This window comes from Polypterus senegalus, chromosome 17 (assembly GCF_016835505.1).
Source record: "Polypterus senegalus isolate Bchr_013 chromosome 17, ASM1683550v1, whole genome shotgun sequence".
NCBI classification, from domain to species: Eukaryota; Metazoa; Chordata; class Cladistia; order Polypteriformes; family Polypteridae; genus Polypterus; species Polypterus senegalus.
This window is the reverse complement of record NC_053170.1, coordinates 17,254,080-17,280,485: the sequence shown is the minus strand read 5'-3', so window position 1 is coordinate 17,280,485 and position 26,406 is coordinate 17,254,080. Positions and strand designations below refer to the sequence as shown.

At 38.6% G+C, this 26,406-nt stretch overlaps 1 protein-coding gene across 1 annotated transcript; it reads left to right on the top strand.

Moving 5' to 3' along the window:
* The first annotated feature begins 440 nt into the window (after positions 1-440).
* On the top strand, positions 441-26,044 carry krt222 (keratin 222). The gene is made up of 10 exons (XM_039740293.1): positions 441-519; positions 3,429-3,663; positions 4,685-4,767; positions 9,179-9,335; positions 11,480-11,662; positions 15,052-15,183; positions 15,387-15,607; positions 18,044-18,183; positions 18,283-18,391; positions 24,564-26,044. Exons 1-10 carry the CDS (start codon positions 479-481, stop codon positions 24,793-24,795), a joined length of 1,533 nt encoding a protein of 510 aa, XP_039596227.1. The 5' UTR covers positions 441-478; the 3' UTR covers positions 24,796-26,044.
* Positions 26,045-26,406: the final 362 nt, after the last annotated feature.

Sequence of the window (26,406 nt, the reverse complement as noted above, 5' to 3'; positions counted from 1 at the left end):
TCTGTAGGATTGAACCAGACAGGTTAGCCTTCATTTCCCACACATATAAACGAGACCTGGATGTCCGCGACCATGATGCTGTTTCATCATTGGACCACTTTTGCTAGGTTCTAACCATTGCATATCGGAACACCCCACAAGACCTGGCAGTGGAGATGCTGTCAACCCGTTTTCTAGCCATCACAATTTGGCCTTGTCAAAGTCACTCAGATCCTTTGTGGCTGATTTCACAATAACAAGAGGTTGCTCTCCTGTGTCTCTGAGAGATGAGACAGTATCTTGAATTGTGGTAGCAAAAAAGCTGGGAGAGGAAATACTCACTCAGGGATGGCTTTGCAGGGGAACAATCCTCAAGTGACAGACAGCATGGAAAGAATGATGCAATGTATGCTATGCCTGATGGGAACTTTCTGCTTCCTAGAGTTCCACAGAACTGCAGCCTGGCAGCTACTGCTTACTGGTGACATATAGCCTGTAAATGATGGACTGCCACTTCTCCAATTTGACAATCTGCTCGAGGTGAGAACAGGAACCTTATTTTCTGCATTTCTCTCATTAGTCACTTGCTAAAATTAGTGCTGTCTGCACACTGATGTGCCAATGTAGCCTGGACAGCCCTGTCACTGTTTGGGCCTAGAGTCGAATTAGTGTGTTGTAAGATCCATGTGCCACTGCTCAGGTATATTACAGCTGCAGTTATCCCTGTCCTGTTTACCAAGAGCAGTTAGTCAAGCATAATGGCCTGCAGGTGGATTGGACATGCGATCGGTTTATTAAACCTGATAGGCAGCATTCCCGAGAACCACTGCTCTCAGCCCACGCTAGTGGAACCCAGGTGTAAGACTTGGGACCTTTTCTGTAAAGATTTAGCGAAACTAAAAGGCAAGCCTTGCTGTTTGCAGCCTTTACACTGTAAGTATCTGAAAAACAAAATGTCTTTTGTTGTTTCTTGAAAATCACTCATAGTGACCTGTAAAATTAGTGTTACTTGTGTTAACTTTTGGCAGGGACCTTGACAGATAAGAAGATTGGACAGAAGATTGAACGCAGTATCACCGTATTAGCAATGATACAGCTAGTAGTGACATTGATCAACCACTACATAGCTAAACAGAACTGGTGAAGTGATTTTAGCAATGCTTTGTATGGATCTGGTTCATTAGCAGTCACACCTCAATCTTCTTTTTGATTGCCATATCTGTATTTTCTTAGTAGCTTAATTAATGCATTATCATGTTGCTGTGGGACAGTATAGGAAATCGTGGGTCAACTTTGGTGTCAATTTACTTACCCCGAGACAAGCTAAGGTCTGAGCGTCATTAATCATAAACCGCTCTGGAATGTGAGCGGTGTTAAAGGGGGGGGTGGGGGGCATTTTGGACCGAGGGGTAGGATGAGGACAGGTACAGCACTTAGAGAGCACTTCGGGCACATCTTTTGGCTGCCAGAGTCTATCAGTTCTGATGTGAGCTTGTCAGCAAGCTTCAGATGTGGACCCTGACCTTAGGTTGGCTCACAGAGCCAGGGGATGGTGTGACATACAGGTTGCTTCTGACCACGTGGAGTAAGGTGGAGCTGGCGCAGCATGTATGACCAGGCAAAGGATCAAAGCAGTTGGGAGCATGTGGAGCAACACTATACCTAAATGGTATGGCTGTGGTTGCCACTGAAGAAGCCTAAGGTCCCTTTTTTTGGGCCATTCACAAGTATTTGGTGTAAAGTGGCTAATTCAATTCCTCTGACTCTCACACCCCTCGGGTCATTACAGTATACTTTATAGTGCAGGAACTTAACAAAGAATATCAGTGAAGTCTTTATGTATCTAAAGTGCAATATGTACAGTAGTTTACAGATACACGCCCATTCTTCTTGTATATGCTGTGAGTGTTGGGCTGGGCAGTTGGCTATCTTGATTCTGTTTTGTAATTTATGCTGAAGTTCAGAGAGGGAGACTTGCAGTCACTGGGATTGGCTGTCTTTTTCTATGCCCCCCTCCATCCGTCACATTCCTCCACCCCTGTTAATAATATTGTGATAAGAACAGTGTGTGCAAATGCATGCTAAACTACAGAGAGAATATCAAAATCGAGCAACTAGTAAGTGGTGGAATTGTTAACTGGCACAAATTTCTTCTCATAGTAAGTGTTTTAAAAAGAAACTTGCCACGTAGGCAATAGCTGGGGTTGGCAAATAATAGTGATGTGGCACAGGGAAAAAGAGTGAGCATGGCCTACAGATGTGCTTCATGGGATAACAAGAAGCAAACCAAGATTTTGCATTCTTTTTATTTTTTTCTCAAGGGCCTGTCTGTGGTTTTGTAGTTTTTACTTGCAGCAGGTAATACTGGCATGTGAGTGGCCTTTTCTTCTTCTTGTTTTGTTTTTTTTAACAGAGGGTCAAGATTGATTTACAAATTGTAACATTTACTGTAAGAGTTCATTGATTCTCTGAAAAGTTTGATACGCTTCATCTGCTGAGTATGGACTGCATCAGGCTACATTCTGTCACACAGCTTTTGTCAAGATCTCCTCTTCTCTATATGACTGACCCTGCTCTTTGTCGCATCTGTGGACAAGCTTCAAACAATGGGTTGTCCTCTCATAATTTTTTGACAAAAGTTCTTTAAAACTGTCGTCTCCAATTCGCATTTAACTTAAATGTTGCATTCTGAGACCTCTTCTACTTAATCATACTTGTAGCAATGATGTACTGTATGTTTATTTTTGTTTTTCTTTAATTTGGCCTGCTATATGTTTTGACCTTTGACATTTTTTTTCTTTAAATCACTCTTGTTTTTTTCTTGAGGTAATTTTTAATTTTCAAATTTAATTTTGGTCTTGGCAAGATTTGATAATATGTACTCATATTCTGACTACCAGAAATGCATTAATAAATCCTCCCTCAATTAAGACTTGACATATAAAATTATTAAATTACAGTTCAAAAGCTGAACCTGTAGCAACAAATGTAGACCGAAAAAAAATCCTATAGATGTCAGATCGATCAGGCATGGCAACAAGATGGATATGTTGCCAGATTGTTCCAAGGGACACATACAGTACTTATTAATCAAAAAAGCAAAGCCAAGGGTTTATTCTTTGAAAAAAAAGCATCCTTTCATCTCAGGTGAGCTGTTTTGAACAGCTAGAGGAGTGAAGTTGTATGTAAGAGGTTCATTGTACCCTCCGTAAATATAGAAACCAGAGGATATCCGTTTTTTAGTGGTGTCTCTTCCAAAATAGCAGAGGGTATATTATCAAAAGAATGTTTGGACAGTGCTGGCTACCTAGGAGCCAAAAACAGCACCTCCAAATTCTAAACTTGCCCTTGGAGTTTAATATTGGAATCTGAGGAATCAGTTGGTGCAAAGTAGAGTATAGAGTGGGTCAGCTACCTAAACTTTATTGATATTTTTTCTTCCCTAGCAGTGCCAGAATGAGAAAAGCAGTCAGCACCACAAATGAGCCCCAGCCATCTAATTCTCAGGAAACCATGAGGAATCTAAATCTGAGGTTGGCAGATTTCCTTCAGAAAATCCATGACCTACAAGAGAACAATGAGAGGCTGGAGAGGCAGATTTTTGAATGGTTGGAGAAGGCCACATACCAGAAGCACCAGGACTGGTCCAGGGCAGAAGGACAAATGGATGAAATGAGGACTGAAGTAAGTTCAGAGGAGGTCGTACTTCTGATAATGAACCCCTGATATTACACATTATTATGGATTTATTCGCATTAGTACAAGAATCCATTTGAAGTGTCTGTAGATCTGAAAGGAAAAGACCTCCCAACAGGCATCATCTCTCTTGGGCTTTTCCACAGAAAAGTATCCCTGATAATGTAATTTCTTCTTCACACCTAGTGTATGTCCAAAGCTGTCTTAGACTCAATGAAATGATATCAAAAAATGTTAGTGCACTACTTGAAGTTAAAGAGAGAATCTGAAATCTGGAATGTGGTGTAATAGGCATAAAAAGTATGGGGAGTCCACCCTGAACTTCCTTTTTAAATGCAGTAAGTAAATTGTGATGGAACAAAAACAAGAAATTGATGAACAAGGGCTTCGGTCACCTTACTGTGCCTTCATCACTTGCTGTTCCATTCTGATTCCATATTGATGTTACTTTGGAGCCAAACACCCAGGAGATAAGATGGGATGATGTTACTTGAAGTCAGAAGCAGGCCCAAAGGAGGTGATAAACAGCAAATTTCCAGTGTCACCTGAATACCCTGCCCTGTGTCATCTCTAAATTGACCTTGTACACGTGACAGTGCAATGATCACATTTTATTGTCATCTTACAGGGTGAGCACCAAACCAAAATTTAATTTGTAAGAATTTCTGAACTTTATTTAGTGCTTTTTTATGCTTGGTACTCACAAAATCGTTTGAAGCATAAACGCCAAAACCACAAAACTAAAAGGAAAGAAAAGTAAGAACATTGCTTGTCTTGTGGGGGTGCTATACTTACTAGGCTCATTTTGTCAACATGACTTCATAGTGCATCACTCAAAACCAAAGGCCGAGTGTTATTAATCTGACAGACCGGCCTGATTAACTCATCCTGTTAGTACTCTCAAACATCTCAACATTTGTTCTCATCCTCCTGAAGCATTGAGGCAAGCCCTTATCTGGAGCAAATAGCCTTTGAAATTTCTAATTTTTGATTGTCTTCTCACTTAAAGGTTCACAGAGCAAGGCGAGAGTACACAGTCCTGTGTTTGAAGTGTGATGAGGCGCAAATGGAGGCGATGCATTTCAAGGCCAGGTGCGTTACATTAAAAAGACACAAGGATGCTTTCTTTACAAGTACTTGAATCATCATGGGATGAAGACTCATGTGGAGGTTACAGGTAGAAGTGAGGGAATCAGAGGTATAGGTATAATATATTTAATGTGGTAGAGAATTACAGTATGTCGTGGGGCCATATTGACACAAACACTTGTGCAAATATGAAGAGAACTCCAGGGTGCTATTTATTCCACCTAATTTCTTTCCCAGAACTACAGTGTGGCATGTTTTTCTACGTGTATATGGTAAATGAGTTGATAAAGGTCAACTAAACGTTATTTCCCAACACTTGTTCTTAGATTGATCCTTGATTACATCATAATGTTATTTGCTGTGATTATTTGTCCATTAATAAGGATACATTTGACTGGATATGCATAATTTTTACAGTTGCACTGTAGAAATTTGAATGATGAAAACAGACTAATGCATTTGAGATTTTACAGACATAATAGGTTTTTGTAGCTATAATTTGGTATTTTAGTTAAAAAGTGGGATTCATACCACACTTCCTGTCCCTATTTATTTAATAACTGAGACTTTTAAGAGATTCATCTCCCTGAAATGCTTTTACAGTACAATATGACCGAAGAGAAAAATAAAATATGAAGTGATGGCTTGGTTGTTCAGTTACTGTATTTATTTATTATTTCTTTAGTGTTTCCTATTTATTAAGGAACTCACAGTAAATTTTCATTTTCCAGTAAAAGCAAGTAAATCCTTTTAAACTAAAGTGTTCTTTAAAAGAACTGAAAAAAAGCAAAAACAAGTTATTTTGTTTGTGGACTACATTTCTGTTTATGTCTTAGAAGCAAAAAATAAATGGGGTCTTCATTATGGTTCAAATTTAGGAGACACATCTAACAGAGGCAAAGAAACTATATTATGTATTTGTAGATCTGGGAAGGTGTTAAAAGCTGTAGTAAGTTAAACTTTAAGGAAATCAAAGGTAGTCCAATTGATAGTGTCAAGTTCAAGTTTCACTTTTTTGACATGCTCCATAATTATAATTGGACTACTTTTTTAAAAATTCTCAAAAAAGGAAAACAGTATGTGACCTGATGCAACAGCATCTTCTTCCAGAGCAAGTGATGTCTGAATTCCTTAATAATGCTGACCTTTTTGTTATAAAAAGCATGAAGTCAGTACTCTCAGAAAATGAACAATTCCATTCAATTGATTTTATGCTGAGGTGATGTGTTTACTGGCTGTGAGATTATAACCTGAGATATCATCCTACTTAAATGTTATGTTAGCAGTAATTCTATTCTCAGTTATCTTAATCATGGTTGCAATGCTAATATACATTTTTAAGTCATCTTTAATGTGTTTTCTTTGCCATGTATTTAATGTTACAGTCATATGTGAGATCATCAGAAAAGTGTTTTCCATGATATTAATATATACAAAAGAAACAATGATGGTGGTGATGGCAAGTGGGGATAATGAATGTTCGAAGATGAAGTGAAGCTTCACTAAGGATGTCTTTATTATGAAGGAGGTGGTGATCAGAAAGGTACATGATGAACTGTCCTAAGAGCACTTGTATGTTGATGATTTCAGACTGGTGGATAACTGACTGTGGTTTCAAGAATGAAATATTTATAAAATGATTTCCTGTCTCTGACGTGTAACAAGCGAGGACTACAAAAAAATATGTGTAAGGTGTGTGTGGAGGTTTTGTGGCATAAGTATGTGCGACTTGGCAAATCAAGTAGGACAAGGAAAAGGATCAGGTGAATGTGCAAAGTTTTACTGTGGGGAGAAAAAGATAAATATACAGTACACTCCGAAGCAAGCTGGTGCTGACTCAGCCTGATGACATCATCATGTGCCGCGCCAGCCCGCTAGCTAACATCCCTTAACAATCGCTTTCTTTACCTTCGTTACCTTCTCTTCCTTCCTTAGCAATTATGCGTCCTGCTTGCCATGGTCTTAATGAATTATATATATAGATAAATCACTGCACTGACTGAAATTACCTCCACAAACACATGTATCTGGGCTCCGACTGATGCTTACGAACGCTCTTGGCTGTTTGTTTACAATCACATTCGGGTCGTAATGCAAGATGTTGGTCGTGAATCGAAACAAAAATTTTGGTCGTAAATCAAGTTGTTTGCATGTCAGGCCAGTCTTATGTCAAGAGTCGACTGTATTGTTGAAAAAGATGGGTGTAGGTGATAATTCATCTAGACTGGAGAAGCATATCCAGATGTAAATGTTAGGATGGAATGCTAAAGGGTTAAAAAGGTACAACATACTGGAGATGGAGACCAGAAGTTAAGCTAAAATACCGCAGATAGGAATGAGTATAGTGATGGTGCATGATAGGCACAGTTCCCATTCTTCAATAGGCCGAACGTCATGAAAAAAGCAGGAAAGGAATATGGAGCATAATTAGCCAAACAAGGTAAACACAGATGACAGATGTGTTACATTCAGCAGTAAAGTGGAGCACTCATAACCTCACTCTTAATCAATACTTAATTTACCTATTTTGAAACAAAGCCATATTGATAGAAACATACACCCCTGCTTAGATATTTAAAGATAATTACAATTGTCCAAATGCAATAGTCATTAGTGCTTCTGCTAAGTAGCCTTTTTGTTGAGTCAGTACGGGTTTCACTCTCCAAAATCTGCTGTCAGCTCCCTATACGTATACTTGTCAGTTTTGGAGTTGCACTGATTTAAGAATACTTTCTGTTCACCTTCCATGTGAAATAGTACATAGTTATTTTTTCCCCACAAAGGATTAAAAACAACTTAAATGTCTTAACTACTCAAATTATTATTTAATGAAAAAGATTATTAAGAACAAAAAAAAAAGGAAAATATCATAGTCATCTTGTAGCAATGATACCAGTGTATGGGATATTATTGGTAAGGGTTAATTAACTGAGGCCATAACAGACTTCTAAACTTACATAAACTCACAGTAGGTGCAGTGATCAAATGAAAATGCATGGGCATAAAATAAATTATTTGACATGATTGACAACTAAAAAGAAAGATTTAAATGTCATTGATAAGAGATTAAATTAGATTAACTGCCATTTAATGGGTAGCAGAATGAGGAGAGAAAGCACATACTAGGCCAGTATTAGAATTTCTTTTTATGCTTCTTCATAAAATTTAAATCAGAAGTACAAATATAAAATGTGCTGAGAACTGATGGCACTGATGGAGTGGGAAGCAAAATTTATTCAGCAAGTCATTGACAATCTGCAAAACAGGACAAATATGGTTCTGTACTGTATATCTATATACAGTACAGGAGTATGAGGTAGGAGGTGCTGATCTAAGAAGTATTGATTCAATAGTCTTATCCTTTTTGCAAAGCAAAAAGCAATTAAAACTCACTACAAAGCTGGAAGCAGCCTTGCTTAGGGTCAATGACTCATTTACGTATGTATATCTAATAAATCTCGGATGTAGAAATGTTCTATGAAAAGAAAATAGTTTATTTAAAGAAAAAAAGATTATACTTTATATGGGGGTGTGCTTTGCTTGGGGCTCAATTATATGATACTATTGAGTACTTAATTCACAATATGGTAATGCTGTGATTCTATAAATGTTTGGCAATGTGGCAAGTATTGCTATTCATTTTTGTGATATATTGCAATTTGTTCCCCTTTTCAGCTGAGGTTAAAGTAGAAATGATATCCTAAAAGGCAAAAGTACTACATGCTCATCAAGCATGACCGAAAACTAAGAGGTAGTGAAATTAAAGCTCACAAACTGTACACAGGAAAATTATAAATTCATGAAAGTTATAAAATCTTATATAACTATACGAATATGATGGAAAGGGTGAAAATATGGGGAAAATAAGTGAATTTAAATCAACGGTGTTTACCTGTATATTCAAACACATAATTACATGTATTTATTTATTTACACTTAGCTACACATGAACACATCCGTGTCTGCACCCACTCTTGATTGTGCTGCTATTCCCTTGTGGGTAGTGAATCTCACTTGAACTTTGTTTCTAATCATTAAATATGTTGCAAACAGAGCCCCACAACAGATACATTTTGATGTTTTTGGCATTTCTGATTCCTTACCATATCTAAATCATATTTAAATAGAATCATTTACAATATGAAGATATTCTCACACTTTCTTCTTTTCAGTAGTAATTTATAGTGTCTGAAAAACGTTCTCACCTTGTTAGAGTTTATTGCATTTTATTACGTTCCTTACAGTGCAAAATGTTTAACTTTGTAATGTCAAACTGATATTAGACAGTTATGAAATTCTTATTGACATTTGTTGGGGCAACTATGTTCCTGCACTCATAGCATAATCTACCCTCATAAGTATGTATATACATTTTGTGTTCCTCATTTGTCATACTGCCAATCTCTAACTGTAGGTATGCCGTTGAGATGTCCCGGAATCAACAGTTACAGGACCGTATCTCTGCCCTGCGTAAGATGAAGAAGCATCTGGAACAACAGAACAAAGTACTGGAAAGGGAAGTGGCTACAAAAAGAACAGAAATACAAGATGTGAAGCAGATTCACAAAGAGGTACTAGAAGAACAAAAGAGAAGAGTAGTAGGCCGTAGCACTAACTGTGATACCAAGAGGGTCAAAGCAACACAATTACCTCTTTGAGAATAATAGCCCAGGACCTGTTTTTTAGACTATAGTCAAGAAAAGGTTCACAAAACATGTGAAGCAGTTGTATATGTATTACAATATGAGTTCAAGTCAGCATGCTGCATTATTTATAGCTGGAGCTTCTTTTCTGAAATAGTGATTTGTCATCTCCACTTTGTCTAAACGGTATATCATGAATTTAATCTTCACATCTCTTTCTATATCATGTGAATTCAATGTTATTTTAAATTGCATTATTATCAAAGCTTTGAAAGTACTGGAGTACAGAATACAGTAGATATGGTGTCAGGATGATTTTTCAAAATATTTAGTCACAAATATTTGTTTCCACATAAAACAAAGGTAATCAGTGGTACTGAGGTCTAGAGAAAACTTTAACAAAAAAGGATATGTGAAAAGGAATATGTTTAAGCAGCAAAATCTAACCTGCAAAGAATATAGAGTTTGCAGAGTACATTTATAGGGTCATTATTGGCACATGTAGACAGGACAGTGAAATTCTAACTTAATGTATATCAATGTAAAACTTTACATTTACCTAAGATAAATATTTATGTAATTATACAATGGGGGAAAAGAGCCAGACGTTATAACTTATAAAAGAGTTTCAGAAGTTTTACTGGAGTTAACTCGGTCCTCAAACAGACAGCGTACAGTACTGACTGAAAAGAGTAATAGGTTGTTGGGTTATATAGTGCCCATGATGCATGGAGTGCAAGTGAAAAGCTGGTATGCTTGAGTTCACATCTGGAATACTGGAGAATATTTGTTTGTACTGTGTAAGACGAGATATATAGAGATTATATCTGAAGAATAAACAATGCAGCCAATCTGCAGCTAAATAATTTTGTTGATTGAAAAGAAATTAGTTCATTTTGTTGTTTAATTGAGTTGCATGTCTGTATTGTAATAATAAGTGTAACAAACTGATCTGGCTATAAAATTAACAGCCACTCAGAATATCTGATGTGAATATTTAGTGATATCTAAAGGTATATAACACTTGGCAGGACTGTGGTCAAAAGCAGGCAGAGTGAAAAAACGGGATAAACTCTGTCAATACTTGTAATGTACAAATCAAAACTGAAAACCACTAACAGATTCTGAGTGAGAGTTCTAGGTATGTACCCCTGCTGCCAATGGATTAATAATTGAATAGAAATAAATATGAAGTAAAAGTAGTTTCTGGTACTATAAAATATTGACTTTGTATGTCCCTAGCATTTTCAGACTGTGAGATTTCAAGTTACAGTTCTATTATAGCAGTGCTCTGGGTTTGACTTAGAAGAATTTAGGAATTTTACTGATGAACCTGGAAAAGAGTTTACCTCTAAACTATGTGTATATGGCATATGTCAAGATAAAGCATATCTTTGTCTCTCCTTCTACAGTCTCAGTATTGAAACTATGCTTACCAAGTCTGTGCATGGTCACTAACTGCCTTGCCCACAGGCCTGCCCACTTATTTCAGCCAGTTTCCTAGGATGTAGTCTCTGCTCTGATGTTTGTATGAATATAATTTTATTGGCCTTTATTGAGAAAGCTGCACTCAAGTACTTTGTGCTAAAGGAACTTGGGTTAACTCTACTGCAAATGGGGCTAGGATTTCAGCAACCTATTGCAAACTCTGCAGCTTAGTGGAAGATATCAGAGCTCAGTCCAGTAGCCATAATCTGAGTCACTTTGTGTGGAATGCTTCTGTAGAGTTAATTGATGATGCAAGATGTGTGGTGTTCATACTTATAGGTACAATAAAATCAACACACTGTATGTAAGTGTAATCAGTCATACCTTGGACATAAATATATATTTCAAAATGAAAAGTACACTAAAATAGAAAATAAATAGGCACATGCAAATTAGATTTAAAAATGTATTCACAGCTCTTTCATGTTTTCCCCCTGACCCAATCGTTTTATCCTAGATTCTCTCTCTTCAGTCTGTCTCCTCAGTCAGTCTGCTTAAGTGTATGCAGCGTGTCCATTCAACTCTCTCTCTCACCCAAATCCCCCCCCCCCGCCTCCCTCTCTCTCTCTCTCGACTTGCTGCAGACAGTCCAGGCTCTGCAGCACTCAGCTCCCCCTCTGCCTGATGTCGTAGTGCTGCAGAAGGATGATGGCAGCGGAATGGAACTTTCTCAGCTCCTTGACGAGATCAGGATGCACTACGAGAGCCTTATTACTACCAGCAGCAGTTGCCATGGAGCAGCATCTCAAAGCTCAGACATTACCCAGGTAACGTCTACACCATACTTTACCTGGCACACCCAAAACTATTCTTATTATTTTTATTCTCTGACTTGGGCAGACTCTGTACTCTCTTGCCCAACAGGGTTCTCTCTCTTTCAGTCACTGTATTAACCTTGGCTGCAGGCCACAATGGGCCTGGGTGTTTTGGTTTAGACTGTGCCAGTGTAGAATTCAATAACTGCACCAGACAGTCTGATTTTTGGTTTTGCTGCCTGGCTGGGGTTGCAAGTGTAATATTAGATGTGCTGTACTGGCCTATATTTGTTTGCATATGTGTGTGGAGTGGGCTGGGCTGTCAATGTCATGAGTAAAATATCATTAAGGCATGGCATACTAATCCTGGCCTCCTGCCTTATAGGTGTTTTAGAGCCTTATATGTGGGTGTGTAGCTTTCAGGCGTTTACCACATATTCATAGCTACACTATGTGTACAGTAAGTTTTATCATTATTGTCATATATTCTGCACAGGTTTCATAATCAAAGGCCATTAGTATATCAACAGAGAATTTGAGACAGTGAAAGTAAAACACGGGGACCTAGCATCTTCCTGATGTGGCTACATAAAATATACAAAGTCAATTCATTTTTTAGAAGGAGTTAAGGGTTGGTATTTTTGTACAAGTTAATCAAATAATTTCCACCCAGACTTGATGTAAACATACTAATGTATTATGCACACACTTCCGGCAGAGGTGGATTTATATGACACTAACTATTGTTCCGAAGAATATTTAGGCTCTAATACACATTTGCTTTACCTGCTTTATTAGGCATAGACAACATTTTCCTTTGAGGTAGGTAACTTTTACTTCTTGGGTGGAACTATATATTTTCAAAGCAATTGTGATTCTAAATTTTGTTGTCTATGGTCCCTGCTGATTTTCTTGTCCAGTTTAGCACAGTCTGACTTATAGGCAAACTCTAAATACTATGTACAACATGGATTTATAATAAAAATTAACAATTGGATAGTGTTGCCACTTTTGTGTCCCGATTCAGTTCTGCCTTGAGGTGATTTCATGTTTTACCCGTATTTATATGCCCACTGCTGATCTTTGTTGCCATCAACAAGCCAAAGACATGCTGCTCTGCTGGTTAGAAACTCTGCATTGGAATATTTTAAGTAAATGTCCACCCCTGCACTCATTCTTGATGGATTTGACTGTGGATCCCCCTGCTCCTTAATTACAAAAACAGGCATTAAAGTGGATGGATAGACTGCTGACTCTTCACACATATGTGAAAAGGGGAGTTTTTCACATTATAAGAGAGTAGTAGTAGTAGTAGTAGTAGTAGGGTGTTGTACCGTGTTAGTCATTAGGGATGCAATGAGACATCAAGCAAAATGACACGTTCTATTGGTTAACTGACCCAACTACAATGTGCAAGCTTTCCAAGCAACTGAGGCCTCTTCTTCAGGCAGGCTGATAATTATATTATAAAACATTATATTATAAGACATTATTAAACATAAAAGTAGAATATATGATGTAATGCTAAAACGATTCAATATATGATGTGAAATAACAAATGATATGAATAAGCTTTCCTGCAGTGCCAAATTTCTGCCAATGCTAGAGGCACAATGTCAAGGTTTGAGCATCAAAAGAATAATTGAAGGTACTTGTACCTGTTTACTGATGTTACTTATGATTTGCAGCAGTTTTACGATGAAAGAAAGATGACGTACAGTTAAATATGAACAATAATGCTAGTTATGTCATGGAAAAAGCGTAACACTAAGTAATATTCAGTTTTACTGGATTTTCTGTACTATACCTGCTCTTCATTTTCTTTTCATGCCATTGGTCATTATTTGTTAACTTATGGAAAAAGATGATCCGCTGTGGCAACTTCTAACTGGAGCAGCCAAATGAAGAAGGTCATTATCTGTTAACTGGGATTTAGTTCTATTGTTTAAGAATATTGCCTTCATTTTCAGTGAAACAACAGCGATTGGCGTATACTGTCTGAAATAATGTGGCATATTTACTGCACATTTCTCTGTATGGTTTTTGTGGCTTCACATTTTGTGTGAGGGAAGGTTGAACTGACTGGTAAGAGTGGGTTTTTGAACACGCTCCAATTCCTTGCAACCATGTAATGAAAAATGTAACTGCTTAAAATGAATTAAGAGATTAATTGTCATCTGCAGAACTTTTCACTGTGACCTGCATTTTGGTTTGGGAGCATTCATTAAACTGATACAGCTGAATGTCTACATCTAAACTCTGAAATAGACAGTTGGAAGTTAAAGTGAAGTGCATGCAACACCATAAACATGAAGCACTTCTTAACATAAAACGTTATAGGAACTTGGAGCAAACTAACAAGTCACATAGCTGAAATTAAGCTCCTAATGACTTTAAATAAAGGTCAGGAGGGGATTTATGAAACTATATTTTATAAAGCTATTAGCTTATCCAACATGCTTGACGAACTGGACAGTGTTATATTTCTTTGTTAAATTTGTACTGTGTACTAAACAGGAGGCTGTTGAGTAATTGGCAGTAGATACATGAGCTGTGATCTTTTGGATAAATTTACATCAAGAAGTAATTACTGTAAAAGCAGTTAGGCAGAGTCTGACATGCTTTCTCTTGATACATGAAACCTCACCAAAATGGATTAAAAGCACACACAGATGCTAAGTAAGAATGACCACAGTTATATAACAATGTCAACCAGAAACCAGTGGAGTGTTCCTGTCTTCCGTAAATGGTTCATTTATTCTAAATCAGATGATTCTTACTCATCCTACAGAAGCCCTGCATAAACATTTGCTGCCTGTGCATTTTTGAAACACACAAACATAATTTCTTATTCAGTCTTAGGTTTCAGTGCCATCCTCTGTAACTGAGCATGTTTAGAGTGTCCATCAAGGCCCAGCTCCAACTTCTACTTCCTCCGTTCATGGCTGCATGTGATTTACAGCATTCATATCTCTTGGTGACACTATTTACTATTTACTATTTAGAAATATACAAGGTCTACTGAGAAATTATTCTTGGTCAGATTCACAAAGGAGAGATGTATAATCAGCTGGTATAACATTGTCAAAGATGGTGATTCTGGATGAAAAACCAGAGCCAAGCATTGAAATGTTCACTTTGTAATTAACCACTGTCAGGTATTCATAGAAGGGCTATTGCTTAATCAGGGTCAAGTTTATACAGTACACTTTGTTGTTAAAATTCTTTACTGTATAGACTGATATATATATATATATATACAGTATATTATATATATATAGTATGAATCAGGTATGCTAAATGCATGGGTAGCATTGATTTAAAAAAGCACCATCACAAACTTAACTTCCCCCAATATCTAATGGTTTGATGTTAATCAGCCTGTCTCATTTTTCACACAGTTGCTTGAAGCAGAACCCTGTGCATCACTGAGCAAAGACAATGAGGCTCTGAAGGCCGCGAGAGCTGAACTGAAGGAGGTACGGCGACAGTGGCAGAGCTTGCAAGTGGAGATCGAATCCCTACATGCATTGGTAAGACAACACCCCTCACCACAGAGTTTATAGAGCGTCAGCTTAGCCTAAGATTATAAAAAATACATGCTTTTGCTGTTTTGGACATAGTTGAACACAACCACATATCATATCAAATAAAATTTAATACTTAGGATTTTCTTTTCATGACTAATTGGGCTGAAATTAAAGTCACTATTTTGTGGTATTCGTTTTCCTATCAGGAAAAGAGCCTGGTGGGATCTCTCCAAGCCAGTGAAGAACAATTCAGGGCCCGGCTCCATGACCTGTCTGCTGTCATCCAGGGCCTTGAGATGGAGTTGTTAGAGACAAGGGAGGGGATTGAATGCCAACGGCAAAAACACGAGAATTTGCTTAACACGAAGGTGCGTCTAGAACAGGAGATTGCCACCTATCGTAGCCTGCTGGAGCAAGAGGAGAAGAGGTAAGACTGAAGAGTCCAGACATCTTCCATAAAGAAGAAGTCAAAGGGCCTTGGACTCGTGTTATTTGATTCTTTCAGCCCATGATACAGAACCCATACATAATGAAACTTACAAATCTCTTAGTCTGGTGGTCTAATTGTTATTACTGTTGGAATGAATAATAAAACGCTGTGGTTTTTGGTCATCAGATATTGCACAATTCCATTTGTGTCCTGCTAAAACATATTTATTTTCATATGTTAATGGTATGGTTCACCCATTTAGGTAATTACTTTTGCAGTTTTCTTTGCTTTTGGAATATATTTATTCTGTACCTTTTATCAAGATATCTATATTATTTTCATCTGAATCATTTGCAATTTTCCCATTCTGCATTTCCTTGGCATTTTGACTCTCTAAAAACTCACTTTCCACAGATTATGTCATTCTTTTGGTGTGCATTTGTGTGATTGAAATGTGTGAATTATATTTATTCGTAACCCAATACCTCCAGAAAATGCTTCTGTAACTAATCCTGCTTCAACTATCACACCAAGTGTGTTGTTTTCATTAGACATTTCAGACACTGCCACGGGCCTTCTGCTGATAAATAAGGACCTTTTGTAACACCAGACATCTCACTTTTCATTGCTTGTAATATTTGTCCTCCAAAAGCCTTGCAGTCAATACATCACAATATTCTTTATGAATTTTTGCCAGCTCCTTTAATCTCCTTATTAAGTGAAACTAGAGATTACCTCTCATCTCTAGCTCATGTTCTTCTCCAGAATTGAAAACATGAATTCATAGAGATTCCTGTTCTGAGAACTTGTAAAGGTTGGTCACCGCCAACAAATGATTTGCTTAAACACACAAATTGCTTTGTTATTAGAAACAGCTGTCAGTCTTTTGCCTTACGTAAATTGAGCTCTACCCGAAAGTCGTGTGAGACGGTCTAGCCTGTTTCAAGCAAATATAAATAAACACTGTCCAATTTTTAATATACCACTTTTTAATGGCAACATTAGGTTTATAGCAGTTTAAGTATATGGCACATTATAACTTGGAAATAAATTATTTTGGTATCTGAGACAGTAATCCAGTAGCGGGATACAACCCTGCAACCTTGTTATGCTTGGTGCAGATCTAAAGCCCTGGACTGTGATTCTAAATGCACGCTTTTATCAAGTAATGAGCAAGAGACACTTTTTGTAGTCATGTTCTGCTTCAAAGACAACATGACCATGGAGAATTGGGGTGTGTTTGTGTGCTTTCAAGGGACCATTGTAATCAGAGTATGGAGAGAAGTGGTAGGGTGAATAGGATGGAAAAGTTGAACAGTATATGCGGGGTGTATAAATGTCTTTGAACCATTTGCATTTACTGGTCCTAGATGTTGCTTGACTTCTACCTGAATCCTTTGGGGTCTCCAGGAGCTTTTATACTCATGATAACAGGATTCCAGTCCTTCATGAGGATCCAGGATTAAAGTCAAAGGACTACTGTAGTATATAATACCCACTTTCAGGTCAGACGTCTGTGATGATCTTTTTGGTGGCTTCTGGCACTGAATGACCATCTCTTTGCCTGTAAACTTTTTTTTTTTTAATTTTCTTTTTACTTCCAAGGGGGAGAATTTTCAGCATTGATTTTGCTGTGTTGGGCAAGGTGCTAGTAAATACTCCAGTCCCTGGACTGCTGCCGACACTCTGCCAAGAGCACATAAGCTGTAAGGCACTTCAAGTTAGCATGTCTAACATGTGCCATGACAAAGAATGCTGGCAGACACAAAGAACATTGTTTATGAGCTCTGTCACCTGTGGGCCTACTTTTAACTGAAGTTGCAGCTGAGAGATATACTGTAAGATTAGCCTTTTCTTCTGGAACATCAGTACAGTACATCAAAATCTGCAAGTTGTATAAATATGAAAGGAGACAAAGAAATATTTTAATGAGTAGTGCCTAAAGCAATGGTACAATGTTACATGTTTATAATTATCATATAGCGCCTCTTGTCTCTCTTATAGTAGTAGACTGGGTGTATACCACCCTATCACTACGTGACTGTTTTATCTGTTGAGTAGACATCTGTAATGCAGCACCTTGATCTAATGGTTGTTCTTTACTCTGTCGTAGTGCCAGTCTGAGTTAAAGGGGTATTTCTCTCCATGATATCCATGTATTGCTCAACACATTCTTTGCCTAACATTTCCCAGGATTGCTCAGTGATTTGTGTCTCTCATAATGCAGTTCTTTGGGGTGTTCTCTCTAAGATGTGTACAGTCAGTCATTGCCTTCTATGTGTGTCCCATAAAATCTTAATTTGAAATTTTGGGCTTCTGACATTTATTGAATAAAATAATATTTTACTAAATGAGGATGGTTAAACCCTTGCTTCTACAAGCTTCTATTGCAGCTCTGTCTTAATGTGTCGTTGGCTCTGTCCTTTTAAACAGAATTCACAGATTAAGCTCACCAAAACCCCAAGTCACATCAGACCCCACAGAGTCGAATTCAGAGCTGACTGCTTCTTGTCGAAAAGGAAGTAAGAAAGGCAAAGTTCTGATGAGACACAGAAGTCTGGTATTACCTGGTGGTGAGTCATTTTCCCTTTATGGCCACAAAATGTTAAAGCTGGCTACAACAGACTTGGCTGATTCCAGTATCAATGAACATGGTATTTGTTGCTTTTTAGGAAGCGAGTGTGAAAAAACTCTGGCCAAGAAGATTGAGACCGTGGCTAGCCAAGAAATCTTGCAAGGAAATGTGGTGCGGGAGAGCGCGGAGGCCCATGGCACTGTGGAGTAAGTGAGACACATTCAGAGATGGCATGGGTGGGCCACTGATTGATGGGGCTGGAAGAAAAGGGGCTGTGGAACTTAACTGTTGTGTGTTTTTATAAAGCATTCATATCGCAGTAGAGAGGAAGGTAGGATTGACTCTATGAAGTCGGCCTCTGCTAAAAGGACAAGCTGTAAGAGTAAGTGTCAAGGGTCAAAATGTTTGGTCCATACAAAGGAGAGTTAATTAGAACTGGTGGCTTTGCAAGTTGAATTACACTGGAGACCCTAATTCTGTATCTTTATTGTGAAGGCTCAAAAAGCTACCCGTGTCAGGGAGGGAGAGCAAAGCACTCAAACTACTATGGTTTGGTTCTTTCTAAAGAAATAAATTAATCAATGTGAACATGAAAATGTGTCCAAAAATTCCACTGAAAGTAAAGCCAGCAGGGGCTTTTTAAGTACAATAATTGCTCTATTCCTTTGAGTTGAAGATTTATGATTATTTTCATTCAATTTTTACCTTCTGGGGCACCCTGTAGTCAAAGTCACTCCTGTCCTATCGTGTACAAAAATGTTTAATGCAGAGAAAATGAAACAAAGCCATCCAAACCTACGCAAATGAGGACATGTTAATACAGTGCTCTTGGCACAGTCCCCCAAAAGCTCTGGCAGGAATGCATGTTCACCTGCTGCCTTGCCATGTCCTGCAGGATTAGTCTGCCTCATGGGCTCTTGTTCAGAATGTCATTCTGATCACAAGTATTAAGAGACATAACTCAAAGGGAGGAGCATATGTTTGTCATGCCAGTCCGAACAGACATAACATTTTCTCACCAGAAGGTCCACTCTGGCCTGTCTGAGTATCCTTGTCACATAGAGGAAGCCATTATCATGAGAGCTGCCAGTTTGTGCATAGGCTATTCTCCTTTTGTAAATGGCATTTAGGTACATGCATAAAATGGTAGTGGCATATATATATATAAATATCTCTCTCTCTCTCTCTCTCTCTCTATATATATATATATATATATATATACATATCTATGTATAAATATATACAGTGCATCCGGAAAGTATTCACAGCACATCACTTTTTCCACATTTTGTTATGTTACAGCCTTATTCCAAAATGGATTAAATTAATTTTTTTCCTCAGAATTCTACACACAACACCCCATAATGACAACATGAAAAAAGTTTACTTGAGGTTTTTGCAAATTTATTAAAAATAAAAAAACTGAGAAATCACGTGTACATAAGTATTCACAGCCTTTGCGCAATACTTTGTCGATTCACCTTTGGCAGCAATTACAGCCTCAAGTCTTTTTGAATATGATGCCACAAGCTTGGCACACCTATCCTTGGCCAGTTTCGCCCATTCCTCTTTGCAGCACTTCTCAAGCTCCATCAGGTTGGATGGGAAGCGTCGGTGCACAGCCATTTTAAGATCTCTCTAGAAATTTTCAATTGGATTCAAGTCTGGGCTCTGGCTGGGCCACTCAAGGACATTCACAGATATGTCCTGAAGCTTTGATATCTTGGCTTAGGGTCATTGTTCTGCTGAAAGATGAACCGTCGCCCCAGTCTGAGGTCAAGAGCGCTCTGGAGCAGGTCTTCATCCAGGATGTCTCTGTACATTGCTGCAGTCATCTTTCCCTTTATCCTGACTAGTCTCCCAGTTCCTGCTGCTGAAAAACATCCCCACAGCATGATGCTGCCACCACCATGCTTCACTGTAGGGATGGCATTGGCCTGGTGATGAGCGGTGCCTGGTTTCCTCCAAACATGACACCTGCCATTCACACCAAAGAGTTCAATCTTTGTCTCATCAGACCAGAGAATTTTGTTTCTCATGGTCTGAGATTCCTTCAGGTGCCTTTTGGCAAACTCCAGGCGGGCTGTCATGTGTCTTTTACTAAGGAGTGGCTTCTGTCTGGCCACTGTACCATACAGGCCTAATTGGTGGATTGCTGCAGAGATGGTTGTCCTTCTGGAAGGTTCTCCTCTCTCCACAGAGGACCTCTGACAGAGTGACCATCGGGATCTTGGTCACCTCCCTGACTAAGGCCCTTCTCCCCCGATCGCTCAGTTTAGATGGCCGGCCAGCTCTAGGAAGAGTCCTGGTGGTTTCGAACTTCCTCCACTTACGGATGATGGAGGCCACTGTGCTCATTGGGACCTTCAAAGCAGCAGAAATATTTCTGTAACCTTCCCCAGATTTGTGCCTCGAGACAATCCTGTCTCGGAGGTCTACAGACAATTCCTTTGACTTCATGCTTGGTTTGTGCTCTGACATGAACTGTCAACTGTGGGACCTTCTATAGACAGGTGTGTGCCTTTCCAAATCATGTCCAATCAACTGAATTTACCACAGGTGGACTCCAATTAAGCTGCAGAAACATCTCAAGGATGATCAGGGGAAACAGGATGCACTTGAGCTCAATTTGGAGCTTCATGGCAAAGGCTGTGAATACTTGTGTACATGTGCTTTCTCAATTTTTTTATTTTTAATAAATTTGCAAAAATCTCAAGTAAACTTTTTTCACGTTGTCATTATGGGGTGTTGTGTATATATACACATATATATATATATATATATATATATATATATATATATATATATATATATATATATATATATATATATATATATATATATATATATAAACTGCTCAAAAAATTAAAGGAACACTTTGAAAACACATCAGATCTCAATGGGAAAAAGAAATCCTCCTGGATATCTATACTGATATAGACTGGGTAATGTGTTAGGAACGAAAGGATGCCACATCGCTTGATGGAAATGAAAATGATCAACCTACAGAGCCCTGAATTCAAAGATGCCCCAAAAATCAGAGTGAAAAAATTATGTGGCAGGCTAGTCCATTTTGCCAAAATTTAATTGCAGCAACTCAAAATTGTACGCAGCACTTTGTATGGCCCCTGTGTTCTTGTATACATGCCTGACAACATCGGTGCATGCTTCTAATGAGATGACAGATGGTGTTGTGGGGATCTCCTCCCAGATCTGGACCAGGGCATCACTGAGCTCCTGGACAGTCTGAGGTGCAACCTGGTGGCATTGGATGGACCAAAACATAATGTCCCAGAGGTGTTCTATTGGATTTAGGTCAGGAAAGTGTGGTGGCCAGTCAATGGTATCAATTCCTTCATCCTCCAGGAACTGCCTGCATACTCTCACCACATGAGGCAAGGAATTGTCGTGCACCAGGAGCCACTGTACCAGCATAGGGTCTGACAATGGGTCCAAGGATTTCATCCTGATACTTAATGGCAGCCAAGGTGCCTTTGTCAAGCCTGTAGCGGTCTGTGTGACCCTCCATGGATATGCCTCCCCAGACAATCATTAACCCACCACCAAACTGCTCATGCTGAATGATGTTACAGGCAGCATAATGTTCTCCATGGCTTCTCCAGACCCTTTCACTTCTGTCACGTGCTCAGGGTGAACCTGCTCTCATCTGTAAAAGCACAGGGCACCAGTGGTGCATCTGCCAATTCTGGTATTCTATGGCGAATGCCAATCGAGCTGCATGCTGCTGGGCAGTGAGCTCAGGGCCCATTAGAGGACATGGGGCCCTTGGGTCACCCTCATGAAGTCTTTCTGTTTGTTTGGTCAGAGACATTCACACCAGTGGCCTGCTGGAGGTCATTTTGTAGGGCTCTGGCAGTGCTCATCCTGTTCCTCCTTGCCCAAAGGAGCAGATACTGGTCCTGCTGATGGGTTATGGACCTTCTATGGCCCTCTCCAGCTCTCCTAGAGTAACTGCTTGTCTCTAGAATCTCCTCCATGCCCTTGAGACTGTGCAGGGAGACACAGCAAACCTTCTGGCAATGACACGTATTGATGTGCCATCCTGGAGAAGTTGGACTACCTGTGCAACCTCTGTAGGGTCCAGGTATCGCCTCATGCTACCAGTAGTGACACTGACTGTAGCCAAATGCAAAACTAGTGAAGAAACAGTCATAAAAGATGAGGAGGGAAAAATGTCAGTGGCCTCCACCTGTTAAACCATTCCTGTTTTGGGGGTCATCTCATTGTTGCCCCTCTAGTGCATCTGTTGTTAATTTCATTAACACCACAGCAGCTGAAACTGATTAACAACCCCTCTGCTACTTAACTGACCAGATTAATATCCCATAAGTTTCATTGACTTTATGCTATACTCTGATTAAAAGTGTTCCTTTAATTCTTTGAGCAGTATATATATATATATATATATATATATATATATATATATATATATAGAGAGAGAGAGAGAGAGAGAGAGAGAGAGAGATTTTACTAAATTATAGTAAACATGAATATGCCACATATTGCATAATCTCATCTTTGAGTCAAGGCAGTTTACTCACTGATAATATTTTCAGTCATCCATGCCAAAGCTGGCATAGCCTCATGATGTAAATACCCCTCAATCATAATGCCCAGATTTGCAGGTCTCACTTTACCTTTTTTGACCAGAATGTCAACCACTATTGTCACTGTTAGCTTACCACCAGCAAAAGGTTGTTTTAACATAGCCAGCAATTGTCCTCAATCTCACAGTTAGGAATGTACACTGTTATCAATTTCCTATATACATTTTCAGTCAACTATACATGCCATAACAGAATGTAAGACCATCAGACCTTGCCATCCTAAATATAAGCATGAATGAAACCTGCCAAATGTAGTCCAGTGTCATTTCTTGAAATACAATCACTGGTTTCAATATCACTAAATTTTATTCAAGTTGTACAAAATGGCAGTGCAGTTGTTAATGCTGATGCCTGGATAGACAGTGCCTTCCATGGCCCAAAATTGGATTAAAAGGGTTTGAAAGTGGTATGGCATTTTGTAAAGATTGTCCCATACTGCACTTACTCTTTCAAGGGTGGAACCAAGCCCTGCCAGTAAGTATTGATTTACGAGAAGCAAACAAACATGCTTTTGATAGAACAGCCTCTTAAATTGTTCCACTTCAAATAATGTCTGTGAACTGGTAAATCCTTAAACGGTAGAAGTTTATTGTATTTTCCAATTGTCTCCTTTTCTTACACAGATTTAGATTTTTTTCTTACGTAAATACTTAGTTGATTAGCCTGTTTTTGAAAACTCAGTCCACCTTGCTTCTTTTAAATGTTGCAGAGTTAGCTAAATTTTAATGATTTTTTCCTGAGAACTGCCTGGGGCACTAGTATAGTTGCTTCGCCTAGCCTTGGCAAATGATTTCCTCTGTCTGGCGACAACCCAGAGCCACAGGGCGGTAATAAAGGGTGGGGTAGATTACAACAGATTTCAGTTATTACAAACAAACACCCCAACAAAAAAGAATATAATCTTCAAAGCAAAGTAACTGGCTCCTTCCCTCAAAAATACTACTTCATTAATATCTTCCAAACTTTCAATTGTCAAGGCAAAAACTGTAGTCATTAGATCAACTGAACGTGTTCCAATACAAAAAAGAAAGAAGAATCCAATATCAATTTATTTAATCAGGGGACACCAGAAGAGAAGCCTCTTTAAAGCTCTTTAAAAAACCCTTTAAATCTTTTAAAGCTTCACACTTTATTTTCTGTATGTAGTTAATATGTTGAAATTGTTGCTTATGCTTTCTCTCTCACTAACATAGTAAATTCCACTCATAGTACATAAAGTATCAAGCAACACAGAGTGCTGGGAAATAATACATCATGCAGCAATGCATAATTTATAATATACAAGTGTGCTGTGTAATTGTTTCAGTATCAGTCAGCTGCTTTAGCTGTTCATGGTGTGATCCTTAAAATGCGTTTCTCTAATGCTGTACTGCTGTCTATCCAATGCATCTTTTATCACGTTTACAGATCAGTCCAGTTCCAGTTGTGACATCAGTGTGTGTGATACTGCAGTTCAGGTTTAATGGACATTGACTAAATCAATATGAATTACATACGCTAACAGTATACAATCGTTTCTACTGACATTTGAAGAATATCAAAAAAAAATGAGTTAGAAGCAGACAAGAGTCAAGGTCTTAAGACAATTGAGTAGCACAGTCGAAGATCTTGTTTTTTCCTTGCTACTGTAAAAACTAAATTAAACCAGACTGTAAACTGAAAATGGCAAGCATGCTGATAAAGTGCCCATGTCACCTAATTATTTGCTGTGCAAAGGATTAACTACAGTGTAACTTTCCTCGCCTTTCAGAACAGAGAAGATTGATGAGGCTATCAGGGAGTGGGAATGCTCTTTCTTCAAGGGAAACCCCCACCTGAAGAAGAAGTCCGTGTCACTGCGCTTTGATCTTCATTTGGCAGTGGCCGATGAAGGCTGTGCTGAAATGAAACAGGACAGTTTGCCAGATGTGGAAGTGCGATTGGTGATGAAGAGGTCTCGGAGCATCTCAAACATCACTCCTCAGTCACAACTGGGATTTTAAACACAAGAGCGTTGTGGCTGTTCCACCATCCAACTGGGATATATGCAGTTTCACCACCTTCTCCTAGCTACCCTGCTTTGAAAATAAGGATTGTACTCATCATTCTCTATCCTCAGTGTAAGAAAAGAGCGTTTTGAAATAATTCTAAATTAACAAAAACATGTATTCTGTACTTTGTATACATACATATCTCCATATATACTGTATATGAATTTAGTCTATCCAAATAACTATCTTTATGCAAAACATTCTGATGCTTCCAAATTGGAGTATTTGATCATACACATGGACCGTCCTACATATTTCTGCAGTGTGCTTATCGCTGACCCTTTTCAACCAAATATCATGAGAGTGCCCACAAGAGACACCGGGGACTACACTATCAGTCTGCCAAAGGCTTGTCCTGCACCACACTGCTATGTCTGTCCTGACATTATCTACAAGCAAAGGGCTGGACATTTGTAAAAATCGTTCCATGAAGTATCCTGGCCATCCCTTGAATATCCCGGCCTTTTCATCTTAAATGCAATGTCCAAGGTGAATCCTACCCACTCACTATTATTTTTGGAGAAACTTTGTATCTTCACCTTGTGATGGAGCGAAGCCATTGCATGAAGACAAACTGAATGTGTTATTCTGTGGTCAGCAGAGCCCCCAACTCCTTATCTTGGGTACACAATCAAAGGAACTGTAATTTAGCATCATTGGATGAACCCACTCATCAGAGTTATGAGTTCAGTTAAGCAGTGAACGTTTGCATGGAGCAGTGCCATAATGTTTCTGTTTCTACTTTATAATACCAAAGACACAGAGAGAGAGATCATGAGTTTATGGACTATGGAAACATTTCCTTAGCTTGTTTGATTTTCAGATCAAATTCTGGGCCAATCATCATAAGGTGTTAGGATTGCTTGCAGGTGGGGGTGTTATGGGTGTTTCATGACTATAATTGCTTTTTATCACAGTTATAGATTTAGCAGAGGGACGTCATAGAGCTAGGGAGTCATTTTGGTGCAGTGACGTCATTGCTTGGCAGAGAAGAGACATGTCTACCTGAGCTACACAAACATTCCTTTAGCTAATCGGGCTACATTTCTAGTTTGTATGACCCTCTCATTTTGCACTACCCTCATTGTCATGGCCTTCTGACCAGGCAGGGGATCTCCCGTTCACTTCACTTCATTCCACTGTACTCTCCATGTTATGATTTGTGGTAGGCATCAGAATAAAAGTAATGTTTTCATCTTACTGTGATGAGAGTCTTAGTACCAGAAAGTATCATCTTTTCTACTCTGTTGAGTTCTGATAATGTTGAAGCATGATTTGCCATATACTGTATATTAGTGGTTGTTAAAACTAATTTTAATTACATTTTATTAATCTTAAAATGGCACCACAGCAAGCAAAACACAATTTATTGAAACGTACAAATAGTTCAGCTCAACTATTTTAAAACAAAATCATCACCTCACTCCTACCCAACTGACAGAGCCTTACACTGTAGGCCAAAAGTCCATCATGCTATGCTGCTGCAGCTCTTGAAATATAAAAACACATCAAAAGAAAACAAAGTGAGGGCAACCCTGGCAGGCTATTTGGGACAGCGTTAAT

Coding starts and splice junctions, on each gene's coding strand:
- krt222 (XM_039740293.1), top strand. CDS start 479: ATGATGGACTGCCACTTCTCCAATTTGACAATCTGCTCGAG. Junction 15,184..15,386: donor TCGAATCCCTACATGCATTG/GTAAGACAACAC, acceptor TTTTCCTATCAG/GAAAAGAGCCTGGTGGGATC. Junction 18,184..18,282: donor AAGTCTGGTATTACCTGGTG/GTGAGTCATTTT, acceptor GTTGCTTTTTAG/GAAGCGAGTGTGAAAAAACT.